This window comes from Lepidochelys olivacea (assembly GCF_965140295.1).
Source record: "Lepidochelys olivacea isolate rLepOli2 genome assembly, chromosome: 16".
NCBI lineage: Eukaryota > Metazoa > Chordata > Testudines > Cheloniidae > Lepidochelys > Lepidochelys olivacea.
Genome location: NC_140426.1, coordinates 5,105,819 through 5,124,121, shown reverse-complemented (window position 1 = coordinate 5,124,121; position 18,303 = coordinate 5,105,819). Strand labels below are relative to the sequence as shown.

Here is an 18,303-nt window from a genome sequence, read left to right as displayed (position 1 = left end):
CCAAGTTGGGTGCAGGGGGGCAGGATGTGAGTGGCCCCGTCATGCTGAATGGGGCTGGTGCCTCCACGTGCAATGCTGGGTCTTCTCGGCTTGCCCTGCAGGCGGCTGGTGTCTCTGCGGAGGATGTGGCGCATGGCTGGTACTGCCCAAAGCAGCTGGTGCGGCTGTGGAGATGGCACGGAACAATTCGCTGCGTGTCTGCAGGAGATGCCCCGAGGGACTGGCACCTCTGTGGATCCAGTACAGTGGCGGAAGGGCTGCACATGTCTGGAGCCATGGCGCAGGGGACTGTGACACTTCAGGGGAGGGGGCTGCACGTGGCCAGCACCACGGTGGGATCTGCACACAGGGGAGGGGGCTGCACGTGGCCAGCACCACGGTGGGATCTGCACACAGGGGGAGGGGGCTGCACGTGGCCAGCACCACGGTGGGATCTGCACACAGGGGAGGGGGCTGCATGTGGCCAGCACCACGGTGGGATCTGCACACAGGGGAGGGGGCTGCATGTGGCCAGCACCCACAGTGCAAGGGGCTGCACCTGGTTGGCACCATGGTGGAGGGGGCTGCCTGCACGGGAGGGGGCTGCACATGGCCAGCACTGCAGCCGTGGGTACAGGGCACCGGTCACATGCCTGGGGTTGCTGTGGATGCTCTGATCTAAGTGGCAGCAGGGGTCAGAGTGGTAGAGGGGTCTGTGCAGCGCACAGAAGCCCAGCTGGTTGGTTGAGTGGGGCCCTGATGCCAGGGGGTTTCTCCTTTCAGCTTCAGCCCCTTAGCATTTAACCCCGTGGGGGACTCTGACTGAATGGGCGTGTGTCCCCGAGTCCCGGCCAGATCAGCTGTTCAAGACGTTGCTGGGAAAGCGCAGGGTGCCGCAGATCAGCCATGTTCAGGGACTGAAGCAGTGATAAGGGGACAGGGCTGGGGCTGGGACCCACAGAGCCAATGGGGCAAGGGGCAATGGAAACATCGCCAGCAAAGCGGATTGTTGAAGGGCTGCAGACTTGCTCATGCCTCCTGCCCCACAGGGTGAATGGCACTGAATGGCACAACGCTCCTGCAAGGAATGTCCTGCTGGGGCAGCAGGAATAAGTCTCACCGCAGGAGCTAGAACTGTATAGGGCCCCTGCAGTGGAGAATCCCACCTGCCCAACCCTCCTGGCACACTTGTGTCCTTTCCCCATCTGCAAGGAGCACAGGGGCCTTCCCAGCCTGGCCAGCGTTTATTGTGGATTCCAGAGAAAGAGCGTGAGCTGGGCATCTGCTCCATGCCAGTCTGCACTGAGCCCAGCACAACGGGCACAGCCAGGCCCTGAGAAATTGACAGGGGCAGCGCACAGGAGGTGGAAGCTGAAGGGTTGCAGGGCCGTACTGCGTCAGTGTCAGGAGAGCAGGGCTTCCTCATGGGGGCTCACAGCCCATCTGGGGACAGCAACAAGAGCGAGCACCGAATCAGGTAAGAGGAGGGAGGCAGTAGCAGTGAGGGGCAACTTGGCAGGGGATCCCGCAGAAGGGCATGGGGGCAATGATGGATTAGCCACTGGGCCAACGGGGCCTGTGCCCAGGGGCCCTGGCCAATTTGGGGTCCCCAGAAAAATGGGTGCCCCTGTGCCCCGAACCGCTCTGCCTGCCTGGTACTCTTGCTGGCCGCACCCCAACCCCACTCCTTGGCAGGAGCACGGAAGGGGTTGGGGAGGACTGCAGGAGGAAGGGATGGGGAGCGGGCCCCACTGCTCTGGCGCAGGGCCCCACAAAACCCAAATCCGCCTTTGTGTGGTAGTATCATGTGGAAGAGACATGAGCCTGGGGAGTGAGGGGGAGCAAGGGCTGGGAGTGAACAAACACTAGGGTTAGGACTACAGAGGAGACCCCAATCCCACCCCTTCATCACTTCCTTGGCCCAGCATCCACCTGGAGCTCCCCAGCCCTGGCTGAATAACTGGGCCACAGAATTCACTGGCAGCTCCCGTGGCCAAGCCCCTGCGCTCAGTATGCCTGCAGACATGGCTGGTTGGCTCCCGCAGTCTCTGGCATTTCCCTCTTCACCTAAATCTTCGTTTCTGGAAAGCAAATAGAGAGGGGCTGAGGGGAGGGGCACCACCTGGGCACTGCCAAGGGCCGCAGGCACCTTCCACTGCCCTTCAGTCCGCTTTCCTCTGAAGAGATAAGGGACGTCCTTCAGAGCCAATGATGGGGACTGGAGAAATGCCTCCTTATCCCAAAACATTAATGAGAGGGGTATGAGCCCGCTGCCCTGGAATGGACCCCATTTCCCCCCTGCCAGGGAGCCCCCGTCCCATGTGATCCTGTCCCCCATACCCCAAGGAGCCCCAACTCTTCTGACCCTGTCCCCCAAGCCCCAGAGAGCCTCCCCATCTGACCCCATTCCCCACACCCCAAGGAGCCCCACCCCTTCTGACCCTGTCACCCATGCCCCAAGGAGCCCTCCCATCTGATCCCATCCCTCACACCCCAAGGAGCCCCACGCATCTGACCCTGTCCCCCATGCCCCAGGGAGCCCCTCGTGACATTCTATACCTTGGGGGCAGGGCCGCCCTTAGGATTTATGGGGCCTTATGCAGTATTATTAAACTGGTGCCCCTATGCTCCACTGAAGGCCGTCCCCAGCCAGCGCCGCTGACCCCAGTGTGTCGAGGGGGCACAGCCACCACCCCTGCCCGCGGACTCCCAACCCCCCACCTCCGCCATTGCTGACACACACGGAGCTTCATAGGCAGCAGATGCTGCGGCAGAGGCTCAAGGCCAGCTTCGCGCTGTCACATGGGGGCTGCACCTTGCCAGAGCCCACGGCCCTCCTGCAGCCCCTTGCCACCTGGCTCACCACAGCATTTTGGCAGGAAGTACCAAGCAGTAATAACAACAACAATAATGTGTGTGTGTGTGTGTGTGTGTGTGTGTGTGAGAGAGAGAGTGTGTTGGGGAGTGTGAGACTGTGTGTGTGTGACAATCTGTACTGGGGGACTGTGACTCTTGTATGTGGGTGTGAGAGCCAGTCTGTGTGAGAGAGACAGAGTGTGTGTGTGTTAGGGAGGTGTGAGAGACAGTGAGCGCACTGTCACTTTAAGTCTCCCTTGACTAACATGGAAGTTTCGCCCCTCCTGTCCTGGCCCTGGGCTGGAGACCCAGCGGTGCAGGCAGGCAGGGTCCAGGGCCGACTCCTCCGGGCGGTGGTGGGCCGGGGCCGGGGCCGGGGCCGGGCTGCTGAGGAGCGAGGGAGGGAGCAGGGGAGAAGCCCGCCGGCCCAGCGCAGGACAGGGGCCGGAGAAGGGAGGATTCCAGCCGCGGCCAGCGAGGGGAATGGGGCCCCAGATTTTCGGATGCCCTCTGCAGCCGTATATGCTGCGTATGCCGAAGGCCGGCCCTGCTTGGGGGAGAGTCCTGTAACCCCCATAGTCCTCATTTATACATAATTTTGATCTTGCATATAAAGCATGCCGTGTAAGGTATCAGGTATCTGCTGAATGCCATTGTTCTATCTAAATCCGTGTATCATCAATGCATATGAAATTATATGAACTGTGTTGTATGGTTGTCACTAAAACACGCTGTGGTTTGGGAAGCGCCCAGATACTAGCTCTCCAGGGTCAATGACAAGGGAAGAGGTGTGTGTGTGTGTGTGTTGCTTCACCTTGGGACTCAGCAACGCCCCCCAGACATGCCTGGACTTGTGTTCTCCAAGCACATGGACTAAGGATGTAAAACAGAACACAGGGGCCCACTTCTGGGTCTTTCTCCTGCCCCCAACTTACAGGGCCGTCCCTAGATATTGTGGTGCCTTACACAGCCCCCCTGCAGGGGGGAAGGGGGCTGGCCCCATGCCTCTGCAGGGGGTTATCCCCAGGCCTCCGTGCGGGGCGGGGGGCTGCACCCAAGGTCTGTGGGGGGCAGGAGCAGGCTTGGGGGCACGGGGGAACCGCCCCCCAGCACGAGCTGGCGGAGCGGGTTGGGGCCGGGTCGCTCCACTTCCTGCTACCCAGTGTTTGCAGGGCGCACCCAACTCCTGCTGCAGTCCCCCGCGGGCTGGGGAGGAGCAGGGGTGGGAAGAGGCGGGGCGGGGTATGGCAGGAGTGGGGGCAGCTTTCCTGGCAGGCTCAGCCGGCCAGGGGATCAGGCTGGCCACTGGAGCAGCACGCAGCTGTGTAGGGCACCAGGAAATTTGGGACAATTTGGTCCCCCAAATTTCCTGGTGCCCTGTGCAGCTGTGTAGTTTGCGTATGGGTAGGGACGGCCCTGCCACCTTATGCTGCAAGCAACAAGGACACTCTGAAGACTGAAGACTCCAACAGAGGAGACTGGCCCCCCATCTGACGCCATCCTCCATCCCAGTCAGCCCCCCCATCTGACCCCATCCCCAGGGAGTCCACTCAGACACCAGTTTGTGGTCTATGGGGGAGCTGCCTGAGGCTGGCATTAGATGACGGGAAGGAGACTTTTCCACTTCCTTCCCTCTGCCCTCCCCCTGGCCCCTCTCCCTGCTGAGCTGGGGCTGCACAATCCCATGCCACCCACTAGGCCTTGCAGGCTGATGGGGGACATGGGGGGCACTTGTCCTGCCGGCCGGGCCTTGGGGGGTTGTAACTCACCATCAAGCAGATGAAATTGATCTGTGGACTCACAGAACCCTGCAACAAAGGCCACATGTCAGTGTCCAGCACCCCACCTGTCCCCAAAGCACAGGGCGGGTCCGCTGCCCCACGCCTTGCGCTGATGTGAACTGGCATCGCTGCATTGAAGTGAATGGATACCAGCTACACCCATTTACACCTGGCCCATGGATGTGAGGGGCATTGGGCTTTCATGTCAAGAGACCTGGTGTCAGCTGATATAGACCCCAAGGCAAAGTGCCAATGAGTTGTCCCTTGGCTCATGGGCACACATCCCTTACAACTTAGGCACACTCAGCAGCTCCTCTCCCCGGGAATCCCCAGGCTGGAGCAAATCCTGCTGTTTCCTGCCCACCCCTGCACTAGCGGGCCAGGGCTCCTTAGCCCACACCTCTCACAACCGCTCGCAGCAGCCTCTGGGCCCGCTCACCTGCTGCTGCTAACAAATCATCGTGCCGCCCCATGCAGGCCTCGAGCACATCCTAAAAGGGCACAGTAGCTCAGGGCCATGGGACCTTGGGGGCTCTGCTTTACCAGCACCTCCTAAAATCTGCGTCTCAGCTCCCTGACCAGCTGCCCTGCCACAACCTCCTTCTGCTTCTGTCTGGAAAGATACCCACCAGCGATGACAAGTTCCCCAGTGCTCCCCACCCCATCTGAGTCTACACAGTGCCCCACAGAGCCTGCCCTGCTTTAGACTCGGAGCTCTGGCAACCTTCTGTTTGGCCAGGTCCAGCATGACCCTCACCGGGGCCTTTGGGTGCTACAGAAATAATGCTTTACAGGGTGTTTCTGGGCTTTGATGACTCCCAAGCTGCAGGTGGCCAAGCTAAGCTAAGCTGCTTTGGCAAGACAAGACAAAGGGGTGGGACGGGATGGTGGCGGAGCTGTGCCCTTAGCCAAGAACACCCTGCAAGAGCATTGGAGCAAACACCATTGTCCCTGGATCAAATGCACTGGGAGCCATTCCCCGGCTGGGAGTTAGGCCAGGGGGACAGCCATTCGGGCACACTGCAGCACCAGGGGGTCCTCAAGCCCATCTTCATAGACTAACAGACTAAGGCCAGAAGGGATCATCCTTGTGATCATCTAGTCTGACCCACCGCTAATCACAGGCCACAGAACCTCACCCACCCACTCCTGTAATAGGCCCAGAACCTCTAGTATGAAGCAGCAAATCACTCATGCCATAGGCGCAAACTCCGTGGGTGCTCCAGCCCTGGAGTACCCACGGAGAAAAATTAGCGGGTGCTCAGCATCCACTGGCTGCCAAGCTCCCCCTCTCCCACCCGCCCCCCCAGCACCTCTCCCCTGCTGGCGGCCCTGATGATCACTCCTCCTCCTCCCTCCTAACGCCTCCTGCCCACCGTGAAGAGCTGTTTCACAGTGTGCAGTGCAGGTTGGCTTCAGGAGTGAGGGGGAGGAGCAAGGATGGGGGGCGCTCGGGGGAGGGGGAAGAACGAGGTGGGGAAGAGGCAGGGCGGGGGAGCAGGGGTGGGAAGAGGTGGGGCGGGGCCTTGGGGGAAGGAGTGTAGTGGGGTGGAGCGGGGTCGGAGCAGGGGCAGGAAGGGGTGGAGTGGGGGTGGGGCCTGGGTGGAAGCGGGGTCGAGCACCCTCCAGGTAGAGGGGAAGTTTGTGCCGATGACCCGTGCCCTAAGTTCCCTCTAAGCTGAGCGGCCGCGCAGCAGGCTATCAAGGGCCGTTCAGGTGCATAGTGGGGAGAGGTGACTCTCGTCCAGCCCCAGAGCTGCCTCAGCCAGGGAGAGGCACCAATCATAAAATCATAGAAGATTAGGGTTGGAAGATAGGTCATCTAGTCCAATCCCCTGCTCAAAGCAGGACCAACCCCAACTAAATCATCCCAGCCAGGGGCTTGGTCAAGCCGGACTGTAAAAACCTCTAAGGATAGAGATTCCACCACCTCCCTAGGGAACCCATTCCACTGCTTCACCACCATCCTAGTGAAATAGTGTTTCCTAATAACCAACCTAGACCTCCCCCACTGCAACTTCAGACTCCTTGTTTGTCATCTGCCACCATTGAGAACAGCTGAGCTCCATCCTCTTTGGAACCCCCCTTCAGGTAGTTGAAGGCTGCTATCAAATCCCCCCTCATTCTTCTCTTCTGCAGACTAAATAACCCCAGTTCCCTCAGCCTCTCCTTGTAAGTCATGTGCACCAGCCCCCTAACCATTTTCATTGCCCTCCGCTGGACTCTTTCCAATTTGTCCACATCCCTTCTGTAGTGGGGGACCTAAACTGGATGCAATACTCCAGGTGTGGCCTCACCAGTGCCGAATAGAGGGGAATAATCACTTCCCTCGATCTGCCGCGGCGGGGAAAGACACTCTACCCCAGCCCCGGGCTGCTGTGGCGAGAAAGGGCTGGGGGGAGTCCTCTCTCCCCATCACAGTCCCAGGGCATCTCGCAACGCAACCCCCTCATCCCTGGCCCCACCCCAGAGCCTGCACCCCCAGCCAAAGCCCTCACCCCCGCCCGCATCGCAATCCTCTGCCCCATCCCTGAGCCCCCTCCCACACTCCGAACCCCTCGGCCCCACTCCCGCCACACATCACCTCCATATGAGTGCACATAACAAAATTCTTTCCACACATGAATATAAACATTAGAGGGAACATTGCCTGTGCCCCAGGCTGCAGAGGAAGATGAAACCCCCCCATTGCACTGAGCAGGATGACCAGGACTCACCGTAAGTGGGGAAGTAGTAGGTGAAGTCCTCGTTCAAGTTCATCTCTGTGATGCGCTGCTCGAATTTACCCATGATGGCATCACTGACCCGGACGCTGCGTCCTTTGGGAGGGGTGAAATAAAGAGAATCCAATGGCAGGCACTGTGTTCGGCCCCAGGACAGCAGTGACTGTGGAGAGTGGGTCAGGAACCATTCTATGGAACATTTCTTGTCGGAAATGCCAATTTGTTGAAAGCGAAACTTTCCCAGTGAAAGGGGCAGTTTTGACAAACATTTCCACTCAGAAATTTTTTTTTGAAATTGTTGACATGTTTCATTTTGATATTTTCTAAAGAAAACATTCCAGTTTCTCTGTTTCAAAGCAACTCTACATTTAGAGGTGTAAACTACTTATACTAAAGAAACCCACATTTTAAATAGTCAAAATTTAAATGAAACATTTTGAATGATGCAGTTGACATTTTTTTCTGATGTTTAGTTTGTGAACATTTTTGAGATTTCGATTTTTTATCTCTGTTCTGGATGGGGCCATTTTTCAACATTTCAAACATGTTTGTGGGGCAGGAAAAGCATTTCAAGCCCAGCTCTAGCCCTAGGCTGGTGATCTTCCATCCAGTGTCTGGAGCCACCAGACCAAATTCAGCCCTCACATGAGCAAGTGTGATTCCTACCGCACAATTGAGCCCAGCCTCAAACCAAGACATTTGCAGCCTCCAGGAAGCGTTGCTGCCACGTGAAATAGAATCAGTCCCAAAGCCCCACTGCCCTCACATTGTCCCACAGCAGAGCCCTACCCCTCTGGCACGGTGCCACCCCTATGTGTGGGGAGCAGCCGGAGCACAAACAGTGCTGGTTCTGGACCCCATGGCCATAGCCCTGAAATAGGAGGGAGCAGCCTGGAGGAAATGCCCTATGACACAAGCTGGGGCGCTGAGCAAAGTCACCCCAATCTAACCTGTAAGCAAACAAAACTTGGGGCAGCTTGTCTGGGCCCTACCCAATGAGGGCCACTAGTGCCCGCTGGGTCCAAACATTCCCCCCAGTCTGTCTGCCCCACTGTGCCTCAGTGCCCCTCCATGGGGAGGCAATTCCCCAGGGAAGCTAATGGCAAGGCCATGAGTCTGCACACCCACCATAGAGCTTGATGGAGATCTTCCGGAGCTTCTGGTAGTACAGGATGGCGTAGCTGTTGTAGTCTGTCTCCCCCACCACCACATCCACATTGCTGCCACGGCCTAGGAGCCAAAGCCATGGGATAGCAAATTATGGACTGGTCTCATGATAGTGTGTAGAGACCCCGGGCAGGGATCAGGGACCAGGGCACCATTGTGCTAGACTCTGTACTAACTGCAGTGACACTAGCTAGACAACGAAGGCTGGCCAGAGAAAGAAAGGGTGGTTCAGTGGTTATGGCATGTGCCTAGGACTCAGGACACGTGGCGTTGAGTCGCCGCTCCACCCTGTGCTTTGTGGGTGCCCTTGCACAATACAAGTTAGAGGCCTAAGTACTTTAAAACCCTGGTCCTCAGCCTGTCTGTGCCTCAGTTCCCCATCTGTACAATGGGGTAATAGCCCAGCCCTGCCCCCCAGGGGTGTGTGAGGAGAAATACATGAAGGACTGTTGCAGAGTTGTTGTAGCTGTGTTGGTCCCAGTGTATGAGAGAGACAAGGTTGGGGAGGTGATTTATTGAACCAGCATCTGGTGGTGGAAGGGACAAGCTTGCGAGCTTCACAAGAAGAGCTCTGTGGAGCTCGAAAGCTTGTCCGGATAAGCCCATCAGTGGATGGAGGATATGGCCATCAGTGGCTATTAGCCAAGATGGTCAGGGACACAACTCCATGTTGTGGCTGTCCCTAAGCCTCTGACTGCCAGAAGCTGGGAGTGGACGACAGGACGACTCAATGATTGTTCTGTTCATTCCTTCTGAAGCACCTGGCATTGGCCATTGTCGAAAGACAGGACACTGGGTTAGATGGACCACTGGTCTGACCCAGTATGGCCATTCTTAGGTTCTAATATGAGCTACCACCTTGTCTCTTCCATTACAGATTGTGAGATGTTCACATACTATGCTGATGGGGGCCAGAGAATTAACACGGGCCTCTCCACCCACAAGCTATGCCCTGATCATCAGCTGGAGTCCCTACGGGAGCAAACATCAATAGAAGGTCAAACAACAGCTTGGCGAAGCAGAATTGCCCCATGCTCACCAGCCTCCATATTTCCTGCCATGCTAATAACGGGCAGATCTGGGAGCTCAGCCAGCTCGTGCCTTGTCGCTAGCTTTGTTGTTTCAAAGTCCTGCCTAGGAACACGCCAAACACACCCCACACTAACCTCCTCCAGCCCCAGCTCCTCACTCACCTTTCAGGAGGAATCGCCCCTTGGCCTTGGTGGAGCAGTATTGCTGCTTAATCTCCCAGCATGCTCCATCTCTGCGCATGTCAAGGGAGAAAGACAGCATGTGTGTTAGATTCCTCCGACCCAGCCAGAGAAAAGCCACCGCTTGGCAAGGACCCATCAAAGAGCAAAGGTTTCAGATGTGATGCATTCCACTTTCGTGGCTGCACCTTGCTGCTGTTTTCTTTATTGCCCTGGTTTACGTATTACTCATTTGCTGGTGTTATTTTTACATGCTCAGAATGAGTTACAGGGAGAGGTCAATGCAGGGGGCACAGTTTGTGTTCTAATATTGACTCAGCGCTGCGGGAGCTTGGGTAAGTTACATGGGCCAGAGTTTCATCTGGGTGCTGAGCTCTTTGGAAAATGTGTCTGTGTCACAGTGGGAACTGCTGGGGGCTGAGCTCTTGAAAACTCTGGCCCTGAGTTCTGAAATCTGGCCACACTGACCTCGAAGTTAGTTCCCTCCACCCTGGGTGCCCAGCTTTAGACACCCAGGTATCTAATATCAGACACCTAAAACTCACCCAAAGTGAGGATGTGCCTGATCTGTAAACAGAGGCTGATAAGCCTCCCCCACCTTGCGAAAGGCCTCATGGGCTATGGAGGCAGCCGTGCAATGAAGTATTAATATGAAACATTGTTACGTTCCTCCTTTCTAAGTGCGTAGAGCACTGGGCTGGGACTCAGGAGACCTGGGGTCTGCTGCTGGCCTGTTGCGTGACTCTGGGCAACTCATTTCCCCACTCTGTGCCTCAGTTTCCCCCACTTGTACAATGGGGATAATGATACTGACCTTCTTTGGAAAGTACTTTGAGCTCCATGGATGACAAGTGCTAGATGGCAGTGAGGTGGTATTACCTACCTGTCAGCATTACCCACACGCTGTGGGCAGCCTTCATTTAAACAATGGAACTGAAAGTGCCAAGAAATGTGGGTTGTTGAAGCAGCCATTATTCTGACACTCCTTAAGGGGTGAGGAAGGGGGCTGGGCTAGGTGTCTGGTGACAGTTTAGGCGAAGAGAGTCATAGAATCATAGAATCTCAGGGTTGGAAGGGACCTCAGGAGGTCATCTAGTCCAACCCCCTGCTCAAAGCAGGACCAATCCCCAATTAAATCATCCCAGCCAGGGCTTTGTCAAGCCTGACCTTAAAAACCTCTAAGGAAGGAGATTCCACCACCTCCCTAGGGAACCCATTCCAGTGCTTCACCACCCTCCTAGTGAAAAAGTTTTTCCTAATATCCAACCTAAACCTCCCCCACTGCAACTTGAGATCATTACTCCTCGTTCTGTCATCTGCTACCACTGAGAACAGTCTAGATCCATCCTCTTTCGAACCCCCTTTCAGGTAGCTGAAAGCAGCTATCAAATCCCCCCTCATTTCTTCTCTTCTGTAGACTAAACAATTCCAGTTCCCTCAGCCTCTCCTCGCAAGTCATGTGTTCCAGTCCCCTAATCATGTTTGTTGCCCTCCGCTGGACACTTTCCAATTTTTCCACATCCTTCTTGTAGTGTGGGGCCCAAAACTGGACACAGTACTCCAGATGAGGCCTCACCAATGCCAAATAGAGGGGAATGATCACGTCCCTCGATCTGCTGGCAATGCTCTTATTTATATAGCCCAAAATGCCACTAGCCTTCTTGGATACAAGGGCACACTGTTGACTCAGATCCAGCTTCCCATCCTCTGTAACCCCTAGGTCCTTTTCTGCAGAATTGCTGCCTAGCCATTCGGTCCCTAGTCTGTAGCGGTGCATTGGATTCTTCCGTCCTAAGCGCAGGACTCTGCCCTTGTCCTTGTTGAACCTCATCAGAATTCTTTTGGTCCAATCCTCTAATTTCTCCAGGTCCCTCTGTATCCTATCCCTACCATCCAGCATATCTACTACTCCTCCCAGTTTAGTGTCATCTGCAAACTTGCTGAGGGTGCAATCCACACCATCCTCCAGATCATTAAGGAAGATATTGAACAAAACTGGCCCCAGGACCGACCCTTGGGGCACTTCGCTTGATACTGGCTGCCAACTAGACATGGAGCCATTGATCACTACCCGTTGAGCCCGACAATCGAGCCAGCTTTCTATCCACCTTATAGTCCATTCATCCAGCCCATACTTCTTTAACTTGCTGGCAAGAATACTGTGGGAGACCATATCAAAAGCTTTGCTAAAATCAAGGAATAACACCTCCACTGCTTTCCCCTCATCCACAGAGACCTGTTTCAGGGCCCAGCAAGTCATACACTAGCTGGCTCTAAATTAATATCCACAGCTACATGGTAGTGAGTTCCAAGCTAAACTCCCTCTGAGGTCAGGGTCACTAGGGAGCATAGGCTTTTGGGTGAAGTTCTGGGCCCATTTAAGTCAATGGTTTTTTCATTGACCTCAGTGGGCCCAGGATTTTAGCAATTGTTTTTATCACATTACATCAAACATCCCAGGGAAAGAAGTGACCAAATGCAAAGCCAGGTAGCTGCCTGACCCCTGGCTCACTTGCCAGCTCTGAACCGAAGGTGAGCCAGAAAGTGCCCGGAGGCAGTGCCCTGTGCGCTCACGCAAAGAAAAGGGAAAGGTCAGAGAAAGGCACATTTGGGGACACTACGAAAGGGAATGTGGCCAGGAAATAATGAGCAATCCCCCTCCGCACCCCCAGCCAAAGCACTGAAGAGAGTCAGCCTGCAAGGCCTGTGGGTGGGTATGACATTCTGTACCTTGGGGGAGCACCCTGTAACCCTCCTCCTTATTCCTCATCTGTATATAATCGTGATCTTACATCTAAAGCATGCCTTGTAAGGTATCAGGGGAAAGGTTATGATCTGCTGAGAGTCATTTCTCTATCCATAGATGTGTATCATTAACGCATATGAAGTTATGAGATTGTGTTGTATGGTGGTCACTAAAACATGCTGTAAGTTGGGGAATCAGGCAGATATTAGCTCTCCAGAGGCAACAGCAAGGAAAGTAACCAACGCCTGGGCAGGGTGTCAAACAACCCATCAGCAGCCATTGTCCAGCAAGGGAGCTACAATTCAATGACTCACCTGCATGAGGCCACACCAGGGATATTGCTCAACCTTGCCCGGAGACTCAGCAATGCCCCCCAGACATGCCTGGGCTTGTGTTCTAAAAGCACATGGACTGAGGGTATAAAACTGAACACACGGGGCCCAGGCTTGGCCTTTCTCCTGCCCCCACCTACGCTGCAAGCAACAAAGGCACTGCGAGAAAGACTGAAGACTGCAACAGAGGAGACTGGCCCAGATTTAAGGGACAAATCTATATATTAAGGACTGCAATATCCAGTGGGGTGAGAAAAAACTTCTTAAACTAGTTGCTGCCCAGTCTAATAGGGTTGAGAGGTTAGGCTGCTTGGTTATATTTTATTTCTTTTGGTAACTAACTCTGACTTTTTGCCTATCATTTAGTATCACTTAAAATCTATCTTTTATAGTCAATACATTTGTTTAACTGTTTATCTTTACCAGTGAGTCTGTATGAAGTGTGTGGCAAATCTGCTGTTTTGCAAAGGCTGGTGTATGTCCACTTTCCATTGATGAAGTGGGGAACCAATTAACAAATTTGCACTATTCATCTTGAGCAGTGCAAGATGGTATATTCCTGGGATACAGTGCTGGGAGCTGGGGGATTTGGCTGGTGCCTTTCTCTGTGTGATTCATGAGTGGCTCTGGGAGCATTCATGCAATCTAGCTGGGTGTGGAGTCTCCACATGCAGTGGTGCTGAGTGATAACAGCACCTGGAGGGGTTTGCTGCTGGTCACCAGCAAGGAGTGTGAGAGACAGCCCAGGTTGGAGAGAGTTCAGGGAGCACAGCGATCCCACGGTCCCAGGCTGCACCCAGGGATCCCATCACAGTGGGACTGTACTTCAGGAGTATGCCTCAAGGGGACAGATGCCTGCCTGCAGCATCACCACACTACACACAGGAGTAGGCTGAGGCTTTGGGGGAAGGGTAGTGCAGTGACTCCTTTGGGCCTGAGTTTTCAATGTGTGTGCCTGTGCACACATGTGTGTTCATGTGAATGTGTGTGTGTGTGCACATGGGTAGCATCGTTAGGCCCCCAAGCTGCAGCGTCTCCTCCCTTACCAGGGATAGTTTTTTCTCTCTCCTCATATTCCAGGTTCTCTCTGCAGGCAAAGGGGCTGGGAAGTGACTGAGATTCTCCTCTCCATTTCTAATCACGCCAAAGCAGTCTGGTGGAGTGGGGGGGAAATCTTGCTTTAGCAGGGTCAGCAGCAGATAACACGTTGGCCCAGTGCTGCAACGCCCTCTCTGCATTACCAGCTCAGCTGTGACCCCACGTCTTGCCTTCAGCCTTAATGGAGGTCTTTGTTGCTGTGGGCCCCGAACCAGCCCAGTTCTTAGCCACGTGTGCTTGAGCCCACTGAAGTCAAGCATGTGCTTTGTAAAACGGGGCTGAGTCCTTTTGCTTAAAGCCAAGTATGTGCTTAATTGCTGTGCTGAATCAGGGCCACACTTCCAAACCTCACCGCCCTCCCTTCCAGTTTGTTCCTCTTTTCCTTGAATGAGGAGCTCCCTGCTGAGGAACTGCAAGGGCAGGCCAAACCCTACACACTGGGCTGGAATATCTTCTGGGTAGAGCCAGGCAGAAGTTGTTTGCAGGCTCTGCCATGAGGCCCCCAGACTGCTGACTTCACAATAGAGGTCTCTTCGCTGCAGAGTCGCTGCCACCCACAGGAGACTCAGAAAAGCTGACTGGAATTAAGAGCTTTAATTACAAGCTGTATTTTCAAGCACAGTTCACAGTTTTCCCTTGGCACTTGTGCGAGGTAAGGAGGTAGCCACCTGCCTTGTAGTAATTGAATGGAACAGGTGAGCATACCTGCAGTACCTACTTGAGAACACTAGGGGGTGCTAAGGGAGTGGCTTAAAGAAGCAGAACAAGCTGCAGTGCTCTGGAGAGGGGGCCCTGGGGTAGCCGGGCATCTCACACTGACCGGCATCAGCACCACGGAGCTGTCACGGCTCTCACACGGGGCGTCAGGCCTGGTGGCCTGGGGTGAGGAAGGGCTGCAGCTGAGCCCCAGGGGTCGTCAAGCAGGTCCTACAAGCCGAGCTCAGAGCACACAGCACGGGAGGTCAGGGCGTCTGATCCAGCTCAGCCTGCCGGCCCAACACGCGTTCCTCGCTGGGCCACTTACAGTTTCCGGAAGGTACTGACAGCCAGCGACTTCCCTTCAGAGGCAGCCACCGCCATGGTTGTTGCTTCCAGCTGGTGATTATATTCTCTTAGGTAGTCACATTTGGAGGCCACACCAACCAGCAACCACTTCCCTGAAAACTACAAGAGGAGGGGGGGTTGGCACAAGGCAGTCACCTTCGCCCCATCCCTCCCGCAGCAAGGGCAAAACTCTGGCTGCTGTTGGGTCTTGAAGCAAGGACCCTGAGGAGCCAAAGGCAGAAGCTGCAGCATCTGAGCTGGTGGAATCCCTCTCTCTCATGGCTGATGGTGGCAAAAGAGCTTATTGGTGACTATCCACCAGGGGCAAGACCCTGACATACAGGCTCCCCGCTCAGCTCCACAGACATACACAAGGAGCGGTTTTAGGGCACCGTCGTTTTGACGCAGGTGCTGTCCCCATGGGCTTAACAAGTGCCTGCTTCCCCAGCGGCCAAATGAATTACACAAGGAGCAATGGATTGGGTGCAGGTTACAGTTAGGCAAAAATGCAGCATTCTTTTGGGTGACATTTACAAACAATATTTATAGTTTTGTTCCTGGCTACTTCGCAGCCCCCCAAATTTTGTTTTTTGACCCCGTACCTCCAGCGTGCTCATGAAATGACACTTCTGGCATCAAAACACATAGACATGCCGCTGGACACTGAACCATCATTTCTACGTCTCTTCTTTGAAATGCTGCAGTTTTTGTTTGATTGTCTAACTTACAGAACTGACCAGATTCTGAGCAAAAAAGTTACACTTTGTGAGATTTCAGCTACATTTATCCTATTTCTCAAAATAGAAATTAAATGCACAGATCTGATGTTATGACACATACATAACAGTAGCACCTGATACCCTCCCTGAGACGAGGCCCCATTGTGCACGGGACTGTACACGCCCAGGGAGAGGCAGTCCCTGCCTCAAAGAGCTCACACTCAGGGAAACGGGGACAAGAGCTGCCTAAGCTCACAGGGCACAGTAGGAACTAGCACCTGGGTCTGCTGTCTCAGAGGCTAGTGCCCTGCCCACTAGCCCTGTGGAGCATGCCTCCCCCAGGGGTGATAAGGTTATTGGGGGGCTCAGGGCTGTGGCCAGCCAAGTAGGGCAGGGCAGCAGTGGGGAGAACGTGCAGGCCTGGAAGTCCCCAGTAGTTGTGGCAGGGGCACAGCCCAGCCCTGCCCCAGCAACAGGATTCCCTGCACTCTCCCTGCTGCTGCCCTGGCCTGGCCCGGACACCCAGCCAGCCCCAGCCCCAAGTGTTTTAACCCTCCGCAGCCTGTGGGAGCGAGAGGCTCTTGGCAGGGGGGAGGGCAGGTGAGGAGCCCCAGGCCACTCTGCACCGTGCTGCCATGGGCTCCTCCAGGGATGGAGCCAGCCAAGTCCTGATGCTGCCCTGGGTGTGAGCTGTCTGCACCCCTTTCTGCCCAGATTTGAGGAGGCTGTTCTATGACTCCCATGGAGAAGGGAGCATAGCAGAAAAAAGTTGGGGAACCTATGCTTGAGGCCAGTGTGCTTGATAAGATAGGCCTGATCAGTATGGCGCTGGGGCCCCAGTTATCAATGTGGCCCTCTGGGTGGTGGTGGGGGTGTCTGGGCAAAGGGGGGTCCGTGGCTGGGCTCTGGTGGGGAGGGGATGCAGGTATCTGAGCAAGGGGGGGCTGTGGCTGGACTTTGTAGTGGAGAGGCATGGGTATCTGGCTCATGGGGGCCCTGCAGCTGGGCTCTGGGGGATAGGGGGTTGGGTGTATTGGCTGGGGGGGCATGGCTGGGCTCTGGGGGGTGGACAAGGGGGCAGAGAAACAGGAACTGGGTAGTCATAGGGTTTTCTTTAACTCTCTACTCCTGGGGAGTTGGTGTGTGTGTGTGTGTGTGTGTGTGTGTGTGCAGAATTTTTAATTTTTTGACCCAGAATGCCCCCAGGAGTAGGCACATAGTATGGCCAGTGCCTGGGAAGCCTACTGCTTGGGCTGGTGGGCCAGTCCCTGGCGTAAGGGCATCACAGTGGCCACAGGGCAGCTTGTGGGGACTTGGATTCCCTTCCTCCACCCACAGCTCTCCAGCTCAAAGCCCTTTCCCTGTGGCTTTGTGGAGAGAGGTTGGATCTGGCCCCATGTTTCTATAGCATCTCCCAGCTGTAGCTTTCTAGGCACCTTAGCAATCACACAGGAGCTCCCCAGGGACTGCAGCAGGGTAGCTGTTGAGAGCCAGAAGCTGGGGCAGGGGAAAGCGCTGTCTTTCCGCATGTCCCTTCTCAGTTTGTCCTCAGGGGCACTGCACCCAGCTGCCCGCCTAAGAAACACCAGGCTGGATCAGGAGTGCTGGAGACTGGGCCCCTGGCTGGGGTTCTCTGCGGATGGGCGTACCACAAGCAGCAGCAGAGTGAGCTCCCCTCCTAACCAATCTCAGACCTCTGCAGTACGCACACACACCTCATGGCCCCCTGAGTACTTAGCGTCTCTGCTGAGGCGGGGGGGGGGGAACTGGAGTGAGACTGCAGACCGCTGAGCACGTTCAGCTCGAGGAGCCTTGGGACCCTTCGCTGACACCCTGCTGAGGTACCCCCGGTGCGTCACAGCCGCAGAGGAGATTGCAGCCCCCCTAAGCAGCCCAGAATCTTTACCATGCACTGGAGCAGCTTGTGCTTTTCACTCTGGAGGTCCCCGGTTCAATCCTGATTGAATATTGGCCAAGGTAGCAGCCATCACCCAAGCCTGTCTCTTGGGGCAGGGCACCAAAGCAGAAGGGGCAAACCGAAACACCTGCCTGGCAAGTTATGGAGCAGGTGAGCATCTCTAGGACAGAGGACCCTCCAGGGAGCTGTGCCAGTGCCTGGGATGCCCAGCGCTCCCTAGTCCCTCCCTCACCTGCTGGAGGTCAAAGTTCTCCTGTATCTTGATCTTCTCAAAGTGACTCTCCAGGGCTGGGGGCCTCCTTTGTCTCTTCCCAGGAGCAAGTGAAGCAAGAAGGAGCACGAGGAGCAGGATGGGTGCGGCAGACACCATGTTCTCTCCCCAGGACCATCTAAGCCCCTTGGTGAATCCGGCTGTGGTTGGTGGGGCCCTGAGGGAGGAGAGGGCTGAGCTGGTTGGTTATTAAGCCACTCTGCTTCTCTTACTGGAAGTGACCAGAAGCAAATCTCTAGGCTGTTTACATAGCGGGGGACTGTGTTACTAAAGCTCCCCTGCCCCTGCAAACTATGCCCCGCACAGGGGAACAGCCGTGCAGTCCAGGAGTCCCTGAACGTCCAGGCAGCTCTCCCAACCCTTGGTCACGTGTCTCAGGGCTCTCCCCAGCCCAGCAAGCCAAAGGTAACATCCCATAATACACCTCCCTGTGCAATACTCTGGTCGAGCCAGAACCT

The 18,303-nt window shown here is 55.4% G+C and overlaps 1 protein-coding gene across 2 annotated transcripts; it reads right to left on the bottom strand.

Annotated features, from left to right (window-relative positions):
* Positions 1–1,204: 1,204 nt before the first annotated feature.
* C8G (complement C8 gamma chain) lies at positions 1,205–18,142 on the bottom strand. 2 transcript variants are annotated; one of them, XM_084650361.1, is made up of 7 exons: positions 17,807–18,142; positions 14,918–15,057; positions 9,700–9,770; positions 8,468–8,569; positions 7,334–7,435; positions 4,605–4,643; positions 1,205–1,422 (listed from the first exon to the last, which is right to left on the bottom strand). In XM_084650361.1, the coding sequence occupies exons 1-7, from the start codon at positions 17,942–17,944 to the stop codon at positions 1,412–1,414; spliced, it is 603 nt and encodes a 200-aa protein (XP_084506487.1). In that variant the 5' UTR covers positions 17,945–18,142; the 3' UTR covers positions 1,205–1,411. The 2 variants fall into 2 exon arrangements, with proteins under 2 accessions (XP_084506487.1, XP_084506486.1); XM_084650360.1 differs by having other exon boundaries at positions 1,205–2,060; positions 17,807–18,134.
* Between the last annotated feature and the right edge of the window lie 161 nt (positions 18,143–18,303).